The 18,385-nt window shown below is 42.5% G+C and overlaps 1 protein-coding gene across 1 annotated transcript in view; it reads left to right on the top strand.

Moving 5' to 3' along the window:
• Window positions 1–18,385, top strand: part of TRPM1 (transient receptor potential cation channel subfamily M member 1) — a 307,999-nt gene that overhangs the window by 238,060 nt on the left and 51,554 nt on the right. The window contains exons 19-22 of the mRNA XM_063926248.1: window positions 3,945–4,076; window positions 7,606–7,734; window positions 10,146–10,397; window positions 11,217–11,391. Coding sequence (XP_063782318.1) covers window positions 3,945–4,076; window positions 7,606–7,734; window positions 10,146–10,397; window positions 11,217–11,391 — 688 coding nt within the window. The remainder of the gene's footprint in view (window positions 1–3,944; window positions 4,077–7,605; window positions 7,735–10,145; window positions 10,398–11,216; window positions 11,392–18,385) is intronic.

The following is an 18,385-nucleotide window of genomic DNA, read 5'->3' as shown; positions in this document are numbered from 1 at the left end:
ATGTGTGTCATGTGTATAAATGCATTAATAATGTGTGGCATATGTGTAAGGGGCATTATGTGTATAAGGGCATTAATAATGTGTGGCATATGTGTAAGGGACTTTATGTGTATTAGAGCATTAATAAAGGTTGGCATAATGTATAAGGCGCATTATGTTTATGAGGACATTAATAATGTGTGTCATGTGTAAGGGGCATTACTGTGTGGTATTATGTGTACAAAGGCATTACTAATGTGTGGCATTATGTGTATAAGGTGCTCTACTGTGGCATAACGTATAGAAAGTGCACTACTGTGTGGTCTAATGTGAATAGAGATCAATATGGTGTGGTGTAATCTGAATAAGGAGCAATTCAGTGTGATGTAATGTGAATAAGGGGCACTACTGTGAGGAGTAACGTATGTAAGGTAACGTGGTACTACTGTGTGATATAACGGGAATAGGGCACATTATCACATGATATAATGTGAATAAAGTTGCACTACTGTGTGGTGTAATTTGAATTGGGGGTACTATTGTGTGGCCATGCCCCTTCCCAGCAAGAACACTCAACTTTCTGGTCTGTGTGCCGAATGTGCACTGTTCATATCTAAAATAATGGCGTAGGAGCACCAAAATGAGGACTGCTATGGGTGAGGGGTGATGGTGCTGGGAAAGGGGTGCAGAGTCAGAGGCGGAACTAGTGGCGGTGCTAGGGGGCACCAGACAAAATCTTGCCTAGGGCATCATATTGGTTAGGGCCGGCTCTGATAGGGACATCTAAAACTGCATACATTGTAACTAGTGTATAGTAGTGATGAGCGGGTTCGGTTCGTCGGAATCCAAACCCCCCCGAACTTCACCCTTTTTACACGGTTCCGAGGCAGATTCGAATCTTCCCGCGTTGCTCGGTTAACCCGAGCGCGCCCGAACGTCATCACCCCGCTGTCGGATTCTCGCGAGATTCGGATTCTATATAAGGAGCCGCGCGTCGCCGACATTTTTCACTCGTGCATTGGAAATGATAGTGAGAGGACGTGGCTGGCGTCCTCTCAGTTTTATTCAGGTGGCTGCAAATATCTGTGCTCACTGCTTTATTGTGGGGACTGGGGACCAGCAGTATTATATAGGAGGAGTACAGTGCAGAGTTTTGCTGACCAGTGACCACCAGTATTATACGTTCTCTGCCTGAAAAACGCTCCATATCTGTGCTCAGTGTGCTGCATATATCTGTGCTCACACTGCTTTATTGTGGGGACTGGGGACCAGCAGTATTATATAGGAGGAGTACAGTGCAGAGTTTTGCTGACCGGTGACCACCAGTATTATACATTCTCTGCCTGAAAAACGCTCCATATCTGTGCTCAGTGTGCTGCATATATCTGTGCTCACACTGCTTTATTGTGGGGACTGGGGACCAGCAGTATTATATAGGAGGAGTACAGTGCAGAGTTTTGCTGACCGGTGACCACCAGTATTATACGTTCTCTGCCTGAAAAACGCTCTATATCTGTGCTCAGTGTGCTGCATATATCTGTGCTCACACTGCTTTATTGTGGGGACTGGGGACCACCAGTATTATATAGGATGAGTACAGTGCAGAGTTTTGCTGACCAGTGACCACCAGTATTATACGTTCTCTGCCTGAAAAACGCTCCATATCTGTGCTCAGTGTGCTGCTGCATATATCTGCGCTCACACTGCTTTATTGTGGGGACTGGGGACCACCAGTATTATATAGGAGGAGTACAGTGCAGAGTTTTGCTGACCAGTGACCAGTGACCACCAGTATTATACGTTCTTTGCCTGAAAAACGCTCCATATCTGTGCTGCATTGTAGTATATAGTAGGAGTACAGTGCATAATTTTGCTGACCACCAGTATATAATATATAGCAGTACGGTACAGTAGGCCACTGCTCTACCTACCTCTGTGTCGTCAAGTATACTATCCATCCATACCTGTGGTGCATTTCAGTTTTGCACAGTTTGCTGACCACCAGTATATAATATATAGCAGTACGGTACAGAAGGCCACTGCTCTACCTACCTCTGTGTCGTCAAGTATACTATCCATCCATACCTGTGGTGCATTTCAGTTTTGCACAGTTTGCTGACCACCAGTATATAATATATAGCAGTACGGTACAGAAGGCCACTGCTCTACCTACCTCTGTGTCGTCAAGTATACTATCCATCCATACCTGTGGTGCATTTCAGTTTTGCACAGTTTGCTGACCACCAGTATATAATACATAGCAGTACGGTACAGAAGGCCACTGCTCTACCTACCTCTGTGTCGTCAAGTATACTATCCATCCATACCTGTGGTGCATTTCAGTTTTGCACAGTTTGCTGACCACCAGTATATAATATATAGCAGTACGGTACAGAAGGCCACTGCTCTACCTACCTCTGTGTCGTCAAATATACTATCCATCCATACCTGTGGTGCATTTCAGTTGTGCGCAGTATATATAGTAGTAGGCCATTGCTATTGATACTGGCATATAATTCCACACATTAAAAAATGGAGAACAAAAATGTGGAGGGTAAAATAGGGAAAGATCAAGATCCACTTCCACCTCGTTCTGAAGCTGCTGCCACTAGTCATGGCCGAGACGATGAAATGCCATCAACGTCGTCTGCCAAGACCGATGCCCAATGTCATAGTAGAGAGCATGTAAAATCCAAAAAACAAAAGTTCAGTAAAATGACCCAAAAATCAAAATTAAAAGCGTCTGAGGAGAAGCGTAAACTTGCCAATATGCCATTTACGACACGGAGTGGCAAGGAACGGCTGAGGCCCTGGCCTATGTTCATGGCTAGTGGTTCAGTTTCACATGAGGATGGAAGCACTCATCCTCCTGCTGGAAAACTGCAGTGCCACTCCTAGATGGGCCAGGTGTTTGTGTCGGCCACTTGGGTCGCTTAGCTTAGTCACACAGCTACCTCATTGCGCCTCTTTTTTTTCTTTGCTTCATGTGCTGTTTGGGAACTATTTTTTTGAAGTGCCATCCTGTCTGACACTGCAGTGCCACTCCTAGATGGGCCAGGTCTTTGTGTCGACCACTTGGGTCGCTTAGCTTAGTCACACAGCTACCTCATTGCGCCTCTTTTTTTCTTTGCATCATGTGCTGTTTGGGGACTATTTTTTTGAAGTGCCATCCTGTCTGACACTGCAGTGCCACTCCTAGATGGGCCAGGTGTTTGTGTCGGCCACTTGGGTCGCTTAGCTTAGTCATCCAGCGACCTCTGTGCAAATTTTAGGACTAAAAATAATATTGTGAGGTGTTCAGAATAGACTGGAAATGAGTGGAAATTATGGTTATTGAGGTTAATAATACTATGGGATCAAAATGACCCCCAAATTCTATGATTTAAGCTGTTTTTGAGGGGTTTTTGTAAAAAAACACCCGAATCCAAAACACACCCGAATCCGACAAAAAAAATTTCAGGGAGGTTTTGCCAAAACGCGTCCGAATCCAAAACACGGCCGCGGAACCGAATCCAAAACCAAAACACAAAACCCGAAAAATGTCCGGTGCACATCACTAGTGTATAGTGATTGTTCTTGCCCCTAAAAGTGATGTTACTGTATATCAAAATAGAGACTGTGGGTAGAGCCAATATATGCTTTTTAGCATATAACATATACATATAAAAGAGTCGAATAAATTGAAATAACATATTATTTTCTTTTTTTTATGAATCCCTGCCATTCAATATTTTTTCCTTATTGCATCTGTGAAGCTTTGAGATTTTCCATTTAATATACCTGTTAGTGCTTTACATATAAGTGTTACTTTACCTACATTTTTACACAGGATTTATTTGTCTCCAATCCAGAACCATTTTATCAAGTTCTCATTTCATGAATTTTATTTTACTGCTTTTAGATAGAAAAATTAAGATCTCTATGATGACAGATAAGGATTAATATGTTATTATTTTCCTGAATAGGATGGGAATGCTGACACAAACTCTAGGAAAGGGGATGAAGAGAATGGGAATAGGAAACAAAGAAGTATTCCGATTGGCACAAAGATTTATGAGTTCTACAATGCTCCAATTGTTAAGTTCTGGTTTTATACAGTAAGTACAGTAGACTTCCATAAGTCATGCAACAGATCAGGATAATAGGACCAAACAAGAAATCATTTAGATATTTAAAGAGTTTAGAGGTTCATTCAGAACAATAAATCCATACAGATGAAGCCTGGATAGTGATGTTTTCTCACAGATCATACACCATGCTCATCTGTTCTGTAACCTGTGAGTTGGCTATGTGGGACAAGTAGCTGATAGGTAAGGAAAAGTATACACACTGGGAGCAGTTATATTAGGCTTACAGATAAATCTTCTCAGCAAATATAATGGTCAGCCTCCTACAAAATAAAGGGTGTCATACAAAGGGGTATATTTATGGTAATGTACTGTATATCGCAGCAATAAGATTTCTTTTTTTTTTCCACTTAATTGTAGGACTATAGATCACCAGTACATGGGCTCTGATAAGAGCCCGCCCCGGTCATCAGTAGAAGTAAATTGTTTGCATATGCGATCACTTCCGCTTACGGACTCTCGGCGGCTACTGTGTATGTATGGCTTTCCAGATGCTCATCTAGATCCTCTGCAGCCCACTGAAGAGAGGAACTGTAAGATCCCTCTCCGGCAAGGCTGCGCTATTGCAGATAATGGGCTAATGCTTTCTGAAGTTGGAATTAGCCCAATCATGCAAGATCAGCAATGCTTTGCATTTACAGTTGCCCATACAGTGTAGGCACTGCTTTGCACCTGGTGTATATGCTATCACATGAAAGCGCAATCCTCTCACAAAACAAGATTTGAGACAAATTTCTTTAGTCTCATAAGAAAACAAATATTATTGCTATGTTTCTTTGTAAAAAAAATACTGCTAGGGTAGAACAAATAACACACGTACTACATAGAAATATAATATTTTACCTCTTACTGTATATTATTGTATTATATTGTATTGTTGTTATATTTCTCAGTAGTTGAACATTACCCCATATATTTTGTGATCTAATTATTAATATTGGAGCAATTTATCTGAGAACCTTTCTTAAATCAGATCAGAGTTAACTATATAGTTGATTTCTGTGGCAAACGATTTGACCTTTCAGTAATGCTTTCCAAATCATATTAAGGGGGATTACACGAGCACAGAGCAGTCTAAGTTATTATCTTGCACCTTTTTGCCCTATATAAGCATTGTTCCACTAAACACACATTGGGGTATATGCAATTCCGTGCAAATTGCGGCTTTTTTTCGCCCGTTTTTAAATTCGACACAATTCGATCATCGAATCCCGGCCGGTCCCCCCTCCCCCCTCCAGCCACCCAAGGGCCAGGGGTGAAGCCCGAGGCTGTCCCCCCCCCCATCCAAGGGCTGCAGATGGGGGGCTGATAGCCTTGTGTAAAATAAAAGAATATTGTTTTTTGCAGAAGAACTACAAGTCCCAGCAAGCCTCCCCCGCAAGCTGGTACTTGGAGAAGTCACTCGCGGTCAGCGGCTGACTGCGGGTAACCTCACCGCTGACCGCAAAGTTCCCACCATTGAAGATAATGGAGAGGCTGTGCGATGCGCTGTCTGACAGCTCAGACGCGCATAGCCAATCAGGAGAGTGCCACGACGTGGCGCTCCCTGATTGGCTGAATGGACCCTCTGTGACAGGAGTCACGGGAGGTCTCAGCATTCGGGGAAAGGGGTCCCATGTGTAAACATGGGACCCCTTTCAGTGCGTGAATCGGGTATGCGTTTTTTTTTTTTTTTGCGAAGTATGTGGATTACAAAAAAAGAACAGGACACACTGGATGTAGGTGAGTATAATTTTATTTTCAGGTACCCCGGATTCTACTTGGAGAAGTGGACAGAGGTCGGTGTGTGAACATAGGTAAGTGTGTGTGTCAGCATGTATGTAATAAAGTTTTACTTTCACGGTGTGCGTGTCCTGTTTTTATTTGGGTATTTTTTTTGCAGAAGAACTACAGGTACCAGCGGGCCCGTTTTACCCCCGCATGCTGGTACTTGTGGTTCTCCAAGTACCAGCTTGCGGGGGAGGCTTGCTGGGACTTGTAGTTCTTCTGCAAAAAAACAATATTCTTTGATTTGTCTCAAGGCTATCAGCCCCCCATCCACAGCCCATGGATGGGGGGGACAGCCTCGGGCTTCACCCCTGGCCCTTGGGTGGCTGGAGGGGGGGGGTCCCCCGGCTGTGGCATTATCTCTCTGACTAGTGGAGCCCGGTGCTGGTGTTAAAAATATGGGGGACCCCTATGCTTTTTGTCCCCCGTATTTTTTGCACCAGGACCGGACGCAGATCCCGATGCTGGTTCTAAAAATACGGGGGATCCCCTGTAAATTTTTTCCCTGTATTTTTACAACCAGGACCGGCTCAAAGAGCCCGAGGCTGGTTATGCTTAGGAGGGGGGACCCCACGCATTTTTTTTCTGGATTTTAACCCATTACCACCCCTTCCCACTGAAAACCATGCTCTCTCTATTTTAGTCAGTTAAAAAAAAATATTATTTTAAAAAATATATAAATAATAGTTGTGTCTCCTAATAGACAAACCAAGTACATAATCCCTTCTAATATAAATAGATATGCTATTAGCAACAAAAAAACACAAAAAAACATGTTTTTAATTTTTTTTATTAGATTCCGCCAGCAAAGTGAGGTGGAATGAAATTGACGAAATTACTGTCGAAAAGCACTGTTGTCGAATCGACATTCTTCAATTGAATATACTTTTGTCGAAAAGCCGCATTTTTACCCTTGCAGACATGTCGAATTTGACAACTGTCGAATTTTAAAAAGTCGAATCTGAAAAGTCTGTTTTTTTGTCGAAAAGTACTGTATTGTATTGTCGAATATTTTTTTGGGTCGAAAATGCCCCGTTTTTCGACATTTGCGGCAATTCGACCGCAATCGCATATACCCCATTGTGTCCACAGTTTTACATTTTACCTTCTACAACAATATCTTTCCATTAAAAGTTTATATGCAATTTAGCCTTACTTTAATTATCTAAAATATTAATAGTAATTTTTACTTGTACATTTCAAAAAAAGGTACATGTAAAAAAATTGAAAGAAAACAGTAAATGCAATGAATGCATAAAATAAATCTAACAAATATTTACCATTGAGAGATGTACAGTATATACTAAAGCACGCATTCCCAAACCCGGTCCTCAAGGCACACCAACAGTCCAGGTTTTAGTGATATCCAGGCTTCAGCACAGATGGTTAAATCAAAATAACTGAGCTACTAATTAAGTCACCTGTGTTAAAGCCTGGATATCACTAAAACCAGGACTGTTAGTGTGCCTTGAGGACCGTTGTTGGGAAACACTGTACTAAAGGTTGATTTTAATTGATCTAAGTCAGTTATATGTTTCAGGGGCTCAAAAGCACATTTACTAACTTTTGATTTTTTATATTGATTTTTACATTTTAGTCAATGTGCATTTTAGCCCCTGAAACACAGCATTGATGCAGAATGAATTACAATTGATTAAAATCGACATTAAGTAAATTTACCCCCTAGCAGTATGGCATTGGTAGGATACATAAATATTCTTTTATCTTCCAGATTGCGTACTTAGGGTATTTGCTGTTATTTAATTATGTAATTTTGGTGAAGATGGAGCGATGGCCTTCACTGCAGGAATGGATTGTCATTTCCTACATCCTAACTCTTGGACTTGAGAAAGTGAGAGAGGTGAGAACCTTGTAAGATCCCGTTTTTTAGTTTGTTTGTTTTTTTAATAAAAAAAAAAAAACATTGCTACTAAAGGTGCATACACACGGTGCGATGTAACCTTACAATTTTGATTGTATAGTCAAAATCTTAAGGAATGTTAGTACAAATCGCAACGTGTGTACACAGCCTGCGATACCGATGCGCGCTCCAGTGGGGTCGGTATCGCAAAAAAAAGATAGACTGCGCAGGCAAGTCAATCTTGACTATATTGTGTACAATCTAGTACAGAGTATAGTCAAAATCTCACATAGTCAAAATCTCACATAGTCAAAATCTCAAGTAAAGATAGTCAATATCGGTGGTTCAGGGCTCCAGGGTGTTCAGGGGAATTCGCAAAGTCAAAATTGGAGATAGCCAATATCTCACTGTGTGTATGCACCTTAAGGGGCAAAATTATCAATTATCATGTTTTAGACCCGACAATTGTCATTTTTCTATCACCATTTCTATTCATGGCAATAAGATACAGTATGTGTGAGCCTGTTGTCACACAACAGATATCAATACAATAATCCAATTAGTTCCAAATACACCGGAGCATGTCTTCGTTAACACTCACAAGTCGCAACACCTCAATGGGCATAACTATGTGGCAAGGTAGCAATACACGTTAAGGCTGCGGAGAGGGGGTTAGGGTTAGGCACCCCCGGGCAGGGGGGGGTTAGATTTAGGCACCACTGGGGAGGGTTAGGTTGCCAGGGGGAGGTTAGGGTTAGGCTGCAGGGAGGGAGGGTTAGGCTTAGAGGGGTAAGGGTAAACATACATTCTCTGCTTCGGGATGCCGGTGACGGTCATATGACTGCCAGCATCCCATCCACCAGGATACCATATGTATCCCCCCGGCCCACAGGTAGCCCTACGACTGCCCATTGGAGTGTATGTCCTCTGGGAGTGCCTTAGTCCAGCATTCTGTACAGCTACAGTACCTCTTTGTCTGCCAGTTCTCTGGCTCTGTTGGCACCTACAGTACACAGCTGCAGCTGCACATGTAGACTTAAGGGTTTATAAAAATCAAATAAGAGACCCAACTTGCGAGTTTGATTGAGGTCTCCAGGCCTCTAGTTACAGTCAACTTGAGGCCAACTCTGAATTGACCTCATTGTATGCAGATTTCAAAACATGTCTAGAGTTATAATTACATGTACAGTATGCTAACTTAACGACTTAACCTATCCTAAAGCCCCGTACATACGGGAGAGATGTGTGCTGAGTGATCTAGCACAGACCACTCAGCACACATCTCTCGCCCCCGCTCAGCACACAGCGCAATGTGTGCTGAGCAAGGGGGGCGCTCATTTCACCCAGTGGTGAAATCAGCGATCTTTCTAAAGCAGCAAAAAGCAGTAATTCACACATTTTCATAATATAATCTACACGTGAAAATATTGATGTGGGTTTTTGTTTTGTTTTGTGATTTTACTGGTTTGGCTGCCATACATAAAATGTGCACAATAGTATGCATCAAATGAAGCAAGCCTTTGTCAGCCAGGATTGAAGAGATTTTTAGACTGTGTAACTTCCCCCATTCCTGCAAAGCTGAACCAGGGGAGTACATACAGATTGATCCGTGCTTAAAATCTAAGCAATCTGACTAGATTGCTTAGATTTTAAGCATGGATCTCTTGTGTGTATGCCCCCCAGCGATAGCGATGCGTGGCCCCGCGCAACGCTATCGCCGGTGCTAGATTGAGCCTGTATGCAATCTAGCGGGTCGCTCACTTCAGTGCTGTGTGAAGTGAGCATCCCCTCATCGTCATATCCCCTCGCTCTGCACAAATCGCGCTGTGCTGAGTGGGGGGAGAGATGTGTGCTGAGCAGTCTGTGTTAAGATCGCTCAGCACACATCTCTCCCATCAGTACTGGCCTTTTCTGTGTAAGGTGAATTGTCTGGTCATAAAATGAGGTTGACTTCTTGGAGCCAGTAGGAGGAGATCTTGGCATCAGAGTATCTAACTCCCATCCCTGGGCTGCTTAATGATATCTACTGTATAGTGTAGGTGTTAATGCATGGACATCACATGCGATCCATGTACTGCAGCAGTGTAGTAAAAATTGGTTAGAGCTCAATTTCATTGAAATTTGACAGTCTAGACTCTAGAGAAAGAATAGATGTTAATTCTTAGGGACGCGTTGTACTGTTAGCTGTGGGGAACATTTTAATTTCCAGTTCTCTGCTTTTAGGGGACAGTCATTGAAGGGGAAATAGTCAGCTAATGACAAATGTTATAGCAAAAAAAAAAGATAAAACACACCTGGCACTCAGAACTACACATTTTACATTGCCTAAATTAAGACGTTTTGTATTGTTTAATTAGTGTAGTTTTGTATTTGTGGCAACTAACATTATGCTACTTTGTTTCTATCTGCAGATTTTAATGTCTGAACCAGGAAAACTAAGCCAGAAAGTGAAGGTTTGGTTACAAGAATATTGGAATATCACAGATCTTGTGGCAATTTCTGTGTTTATAATTGGAGCAATTCTTCGACTGCAGAATCAGCCATATATGGGCTATGGCAGAGTAATTTACTGTGTTGATATCATCTTTTGGTATATTCGAGTGCTGGATATATTTGGAGTCAATAAATACCTTGGACCATATGTCATGATGATTGGAAAAATGGTAATTGCATGCAAAGATTAATTAAAACAAGTGATTTTGAGTAGACCACCTGATCTTTCACAAGTCTCTATATAGCAGTTTATGCAAATCTTAGAATTTGTTACAGAATCCTGCTGTGGGGTTTCCATTTCCCTATTTTTAAATATCTTTGCAGAATGTAAGGATTCGGAGGGAGTGGAGCTCCAGATTCATCTAATCTATTAAGGACTACAGTTGCATAATATCCTATATATAGGAACTTGTTTTCATTAGCTCCTGTGGAACCAGTGATGGATTTCTTTTAGTCTGCAGTCAGGGCCGGTTCTAGCCCTTTTTGCACCCCGGGCGGGAAATAGAGTAGCGCCACTGAAATGCTGTGCGGTGCGCGATGATGTCATTGCGCACCGCACAGCAAAGGTCCTCTCCACGAAGGGAAACTAGACGCGTAGCGTCTAGTTCCCTTCACAGCGGGGGACACAGCGGGCAGCGGGGGGCACAGCAGTAGCGGGTCTTACCATGGTGCGGCGCCCTCCGGAAGGCGGCACCCCGGGCAAAAGTCCTGCTTGCCCGTGGCAAGATCCGCTACTGTCTGCAGTATAGTTAAGAAAATGTTGCAAATTTATAGCTAGACAATGTCATTTATTGCTATCTACAGTAGGTTCCTGATAATCATTGTCTTCATCTACCCTATGGTGAACAAGCCATTAATAACATTATAATGCCTTCATTATAAATATATTTATTAAATGTGTGAATCTTTAATGTACATTTTCCACTCAACCCATTACACTAAATGCATCATGTGAAGGTTTTTTAATTGTATTATTTCATTTTTTGTAGATGATTGACATGCTGTATTTCGTGATCATCATGCTGGTGGTATTGATGAGCTTTGGAGTGGCTCGGCAGGCCATTTTGCACCCTGATGAGGAGCCATCATGGAGACTAGCCCGCAACATCTTCTACATGCCATACTGGATGATATACGGAGAGGTGTTTGCAGACCAGATAGACCGTAAGACTAGAGTTCATAGTAAGATTTTGTTTCCTGATTCACAAGCAGATGATCAATCTAAATTAACAGATTACCTGCTTTCATTTGAAGTACATAAAATGCAAAGTACATATAATATTTATTGACATCTGCATCTTAGCTTGACATGCATTATTTTTAGGTAAATGACTGCACTGATTTTGCAGCTATGGGTCGGGATGTAATGCGGCCCGAGTTCAGCGGCCATGCGGGATGCCGGCCGAACTCAGACTTTTTTTAAAGGGGCAATCACTTTCAAGGCAAAACCATGCCTTGTAAGTGATTGCTCTTTTAAAAAAACGTCCAAGTTCATCCGGGATCCCGCACGGCCGCCAAACTCGGGCGGCATTACATCTGGCCCTTGGGGCATCATTCCCAAAGCACAAAGCAGTAAAGGCGCAGTGTAAAACTTTCTTTAGTAGATTGATGCACCTTGATTTGTTGAAGTGCTTCTGCTGACCAAGTGCAATGGATCCATGGGGCAAGGAGCAGAATTCTACACAGGCAGAGTGCTAATTGCAAAGTGTTGAATAAAGCAGCAGCGTGCTTTGTTTTGTAGAGCAACAAAGAAATGTTCCATACAAGAAGAGATTGAGAAAGAACTATTTATAGGCATTGGCTGTGTCAATGGGCTCTTTGCAAAATAAGTACTCTTTGCAAAAGCACTTATAATTGCACCTTCGCTGGACTGACAACATTTAGATCATGTTCTATTCTTTTAATGGCACCCTTATTGCACCTTTTTAATTTACTCAGTAAACACAATCGCTTTGCTCTGTAGACTCATGCAGCCTGGCATATAACTGGGTGCACTTGCACAAATCATGGACCTTGGCAGATCCAAAGCTGTTTTTACACTTCAGAGAAGATATCCAATGCAAAACTTGACTGTCAATACACATAGGCTTCTCGTAAAAAAAGAAAAACAATAACAGCAGATGGAAAGTTGAAAGTAGAGCCTGTCAATATTCTCCCCTATTCTGGTCCATATGCATTATTGAGAAACGTGTATGCGCTGTCACACCATTTTTACATACAGGTTCAAGGACTCTATGGGACAGTCATGGGGTTCCCCCTATTTTCCAAAACAAGCCCTGGGCTGCACCAGCAAGGGGAATGATACCATAGCAGGGAGGGACACAGTATGGGGTCCCGTAACATCACATTTACCAGTACCAAGTGGTCAGCCCAGGGGGTAAATTTACTAAGATGGGAGTTCTATTTAAGATGGGATGTTGCCCATAGCAACCAATCAGATTCCAGGTATTATCTTCTAGAAGGTGCTAGATAAATGAGAAGTAGAATCTGATTGGTTGCTATGGGCAACATCCCATCTTAAATAGAACTCCCATCTTAGTAAATTTACCCCCAGGGCTCTAATTTCTTGGAAACTGGGGGGCCCTAAAACTAAAATGGGGTCGCCCCTCCATAACAACAACCAGCTCTGGTGGTGGTGGGTGCGGGGTATGGAAATAGTTAGTATTGTTCTATGCAGGCAGCCTACAGGTCCCAGTAAGCATGTCCCGTCATGCAGGCACTTGTGGAACAACAAGTGCCAGCACAATCGGACATTAAAGGCCTGCTGGCATCTGTAGTACACCTGTGAAGAAAATATTAAAGTAAAGACAGGACACTGAAGGTTTAAGTAATTTATTGAAGACATCTTCACATTGTGGGCTCTTTTGCATGGCCGCTGCCCCACAGAACTTCCGGCATCTACTTTCTTTAGGAGCTCTTGTTTGCTGCTTCCCTGCTGGCAGACTCCATGCTAATACTGTATTAGCCAGTCCACAGGAGTGGGGGTTGATGTGATGAGCCATGATTGACTCGGCATGGCCATCTTGAATTTCAAAAATGATACCACGAGTGAGTCAATCATGGCTTTTGGTGCCATTTTTTTAAATGGGCCACCCACCATTGCACATGTAGGGCTTCCACTGCTGTACCTAAAGCCACTGCCAAATTCTGCAGTAATGACTGTCTGGACTGGATCCTCCATGACCCTTATCCACCACCATGAACATGATAAAGCTAAATATTTATCGTATATAATACCCTTTATGAGGTCTAAGAACACTGTACGCTATTTATGTATGAAGTACCGTAAGGGTACGCTAGTTGCGTAACAATCGCTTTGCCGTGATCGAGACGCTCAAGCGTCACGTTCACTCACGGCCAAGAGATCACAGGCAGGCACGTTATTGGCTGTTAACTAAAGTAATGATTCGCTATAGCGTAGCGAACGCTCGGGACCACGAGGAGATCACCAGCGGAGCTGACGCTCACTATATTAAACCTTTGTATCTAAACCATAAACAGTGTATTGTGCAGTAAAACCTTAGTGTAATGTTAGAGAGTAAATGCAACACAGTATAACCTTATTACCTTAAAAGCTGTTTGAGCGTCACCGACACTCTGAGAATACTTAATACTATAAGAAACACACAGATACCGTGCTCAGGGTCCAACGCCTAAAATATATATTATGAATGCTATACTTGCAAAAGAGTTAAACACAATACAAGTCATACACTACAATATAACATAGACTACCTAACCAGATAACTACACAGGAAATACAATACAATACAATTTAAGGGAAAATGAGTGAGAAAGAGAAGGAGAGAGAGAGAGAGAAATTGAGAGAGATTGGCCCACAATAACAAGAAGATCAATATAGTTGCGGAGAAACACTTACGCACAAGGGGAAACGATCGCATGCGCCTCGATATCCAGCTCCCGATTATCAGCAATGAGAACCGTTGAAGAGAGTGAACTGGATATGGTCGGCCTGCCTATTTATGCCCCACACACAATGCAATTCAATGGTCCCTACAATCTTATTGTTCATTGGACACAGGAATTCGGCTTCGCATTATAACAAAAGGTCATAGGTTGATTCATACAGGTGGGCTGTGACTATTTCCAACAGCTCAGGTGGGAGGGAAACTGGGTTTCCCGCCGCATGGGTAATAAAGTGCAAATAAAGTAAATGTTCATAAACTTCTTATGTCCATAACTATTCGCACGAGCGATTGATCTGCTTCAAACCAACACCGGAATATTTCTAATTAAATATTCTTCCGATGGATACTAAACACCACTGTATTACTCCTGTCTGACCCTTCGTATCAAACAAAGAGGGATTTCTCTGTTCGTGAACATTCTATCTTAACCAAACTTGCAGAATCTATCAAAGGGACCATGATCTACAAAATACATTATATAGTGAAAATATGTAATGATTGAGTCGCACGCTACGATCGCATAAACTCTACCGTAAATACGCATACCATGCGCCTGCGGGTGCCCGCGACTGTGAGTATGCGCACATACGGGAGAGCGTACGCATGCGCAGCACGGACCTGTGTGAGGTGCAAATATGGTAGTGTGCATAGAGATATTTTTCTGACTTTGACAGTCCACCCTTTGGCAGTCAACAATAACTGCCACTTCCTGAAAACATTTCAAAAGGAGAAAAATATATGTTAGGGGTTAATACATTTACATGGTTGGGTAAGGGAGGAGAGGAGATGGTAGGAAAAAGGGTATGACCTAGTGAGATAGCAGAAGCATGTGTGTATGAATCCGTGCTTGGGGGTCATGTATCATCGTGCCGTATGTGTTTTAAATCAAGCTTCGAGGTATTGCGAAGTATACATGTGAATTCCTTCTTATCCCGTGGTACGGGTCTGTGGATGGGCTGTCAAACTTTACCGAGCTCTTTTTGGCTTTGGTTGTAACAAAATGGGGGAGCACATTTTAGTTGATGATACATGAATGGGGGAGATATGTGATTGCTGATATCTGTGCCTGTATTCCCTATCGACTATGTGTGTCATTACCTGAGGGTTGTAGAAATGAAGAAAAGACATAATTACGGTAAATGCGGTGGTATTCTATGTCAGGTAAATGTACAGTCGTCGATTGAGGTCTTGTTTGGTGTCTGTTGAATGCAGTCTTCTTTGTGCTTTTGCCCATAAGGTGCGAGCAAAAGCTGTCAATGTCCATAGATTTACAAAAGTGTTGGGCTAGCGTAATTTTAAAATTTCTAGGGAAACTGGGGATCCATGGCATAGTTCAGGTTGTCAAACTTCTTCTTTGATCCCTCTGTTGTCTGTATATCGGCTCATCAAATTCCTCGTCCAAGTGGGTCTTGTTACCTTGGAGAAAACGGAAAAACAGGTGAAAGAAACGGACCGTAGAAATCGCATTTTCATCACATCATTGTTTCTACATTTGGGTCATAAATCAAGTCCAGGTTAATTACAGTTTCCTCACTCCTTAAACTCATTACCCTAGTACGATGATTGCACTTCATTAAAGCCTGACCGCATCTAAATATCAATCCAATCGATATGACAACACCTAAGATACATAGGAGAAACTTCCCAACATCCATTATGACTCCTTGAGCCCAGTCTCCTAAACCAGAAAACCAATTTCGCGGGTTCAACCATGACACCCAACCAGTCAGCTCATTACCTACAGCAGCAAGAGTGAGATTGTGTCTCCTGCGAAATTCCCACTTCAATTGGAGAATATCGTCCATCTTTTGGTCTATGACCTCGACCGGGTCCTCGGTGCTATTCGTAATATATGTGCAACATTTCACGCCGTATTGTGTTGCCAGTGTGACACAATATCCGCCTGTCACTGCTGTGAGGTAATTGAGAACCATTCTATGCTGTACCAGTTCTGTTTTGTAAGCCTGAAGTTCTCTTCCAGTATACCTAAAAGTGTCATCATACATTTCAGTGATATTATCTAACAAATTTGCGAGCGCCGATATGTATTTATAATTCAGCACTCCTCTAGCGGTGCGGGTGAAATCTAATGCGATTAAGAATTGAATCCCGGTGGATTCACTTATCAGATCAGAGGCCGGATGCTCTGTCTTCTCTATCAGGTGCCTTTTAACAACGTGCTCGTAATGGGTGTGAGTATAAGGAGCTTGGGCACCACGGTGTATGTCTTTCATTTTGTCATGTGATACAGTCATTACTTCAGGCAGTACTTTTCCAATATAACACAATCCTTCAGAGTTTGGGGCAAGCCACTTGTACGCCTTTCTCCCGCATATGAAATATGCATCATCGGGGAGAACATATGGGACGGAGTAGGACATAACCATATTACACACCTTCCATGTGAAATCTCCTAACCCTAATTCTTCCATCTGCTTAGTACACGTATCAGGTTGTACGATATGTGCACAGTATCCTGGTGATACCTCTCCAACTCTAGTAATCCTATTTCCTAAGGTATACCTATACCGGAAAGATTTTCCTCTACTGGCTATGTGGCGTACAAGCTCTGTATCTGTAGGCATTCTATCTGCTCTATGCGAAAAGGTCATGGTTTGGTTACTCCATGACACTTCCCAATTTCCCGGTTTTCGGGGATTGGAGATGTTGAAACATAATAGGGACCTATCCACATGGTATTGGTGGAGCTTCAAACTAGGAGGGCTGGAGATATTAAACCTCCGGTCCACCGGTCTCCCACCATTTAACTCAAGTACCTCCTCTATCGTTAAAGGAAATGGTACTAGCCCTGATTTGCTATGACCCTGAGGTACTTGAGAGCATACCCAACAATCTGTTTTGTTTAACACATTACCCACTAAGGAGTGATAGTCACTCAATGGATGCCGGTCCATATGGATATTAAAACTGGATTGGCATTTCTTAATGCACCCATCCTCAATGACATTGTTACAGAGCCTACAGATACAGTTTTCTTCAGCTAACAATCCTTCACAATTCCTTCTATGGTCAATGCTATCGGATCGTTTTCGGATACTCGCCTTTGCTTGTTGATTATGTTGTTCTCGGAAAACTACGCCTCCATCTTTATCATCAGAACCCATTCCAGAACCTCTCTCGACCTCCATGGTACTCTCGCCGGAACAGACTGCTCTGGTCAACATCATGGTCAACAGGAAAATCCGGATCACAGTCTCTTGGGGCAAGTCCATCTTAGGAGGAGACGAAGAAGAATGAGAAGGGGGGAAAAATAATTTGAGGGAGAGGGGATGGGAAGTGGAGAAAAACAATAAAAGGGAACAGGGGATCGACAACTGCTTTTGGTCTTGTGATTTTCAATGCTCAGGTGCCGCCTCAGTCCTCCTGGAACAGACACTCTAGTGATACAACCTCTACCGTCTGTTCCTTATCACAGGACTTCTCTGAATCAACGACCTTTTTACAGTGGGACGAATGAACCCAAGTCTCTCTCTCAGCAACCTTCAATGCTGTAGTGCTAGTCAATAAGACCTGGTATGGTCCTTCCCATCTGTCAATAAGGCAACCTGAGCGTAGAAAATTCCGTATCATTACATAATCCCCAGGTTCAATGTCATGACAATTACTATCTGGTAAATCAGGAATCACTAACTTCAGATTATCATTTTGATTCCTCAACTGTTTACTCATGTTAATCAAGTATTTTACAGTTACTTCATTGTTACACTTCAAATCATCCTGAGGGTTAATCATAACATGCGGTTGTCGACCAAACAAGATTTCAAAGGGAGACAGATTAAGAGGGGACCTGGGAGTGGTTCTGATGCTGTACAGTACAATGGGTAAAGCTTCTGGCCATGTCAATCCTGTCTCTGCCATCACTTTACTCAGTTTATTTTTAATAGTGCTGTTCACTCTTTCCACTTTCGCACTCGCCTGTGGACGGTATGGAGTGTGCAGCTTGCTATCAATTCCCATCAATTTACACATTCCTTGAAAGACATCACCTGTAAAATGGGTACCCCTATCACTTTCGATAATTCTAGGGATACCATATCTACATACAAATTCCTGCACAATTTTCTTAGCAGTAAACATAGCGGTATTTGTGGCCGCCGGAAATGCTTCGACCCAATTTGAGAAAACATCTATACAAACAAGTACATATTTCAAATTTCGACAAGGGGGTAATTGAATGAAGTCAATCTGTATTACCTGGAAAGGGCCGC

Source organism: Pseudophryne corroboree, chromosome 6 (assembly GCF_028390025.1).
Source record: "Pseudophryne corroboree isolate aPseCor3 chromosome 6, aPseCor3.hap2, whole genome shotgun sequence".
Taxonomy (NCBI): Eukaryota; Metazoa; Chordata; class Amphibia; order Anura; family Myobatrachidae; genus Pseudophryne; species Pseudophryne corroboree.
Note: the sequence above shows the minus strand (reverse complement) of the source record. Positions and strands in the feature narration are given on the sequence as shown.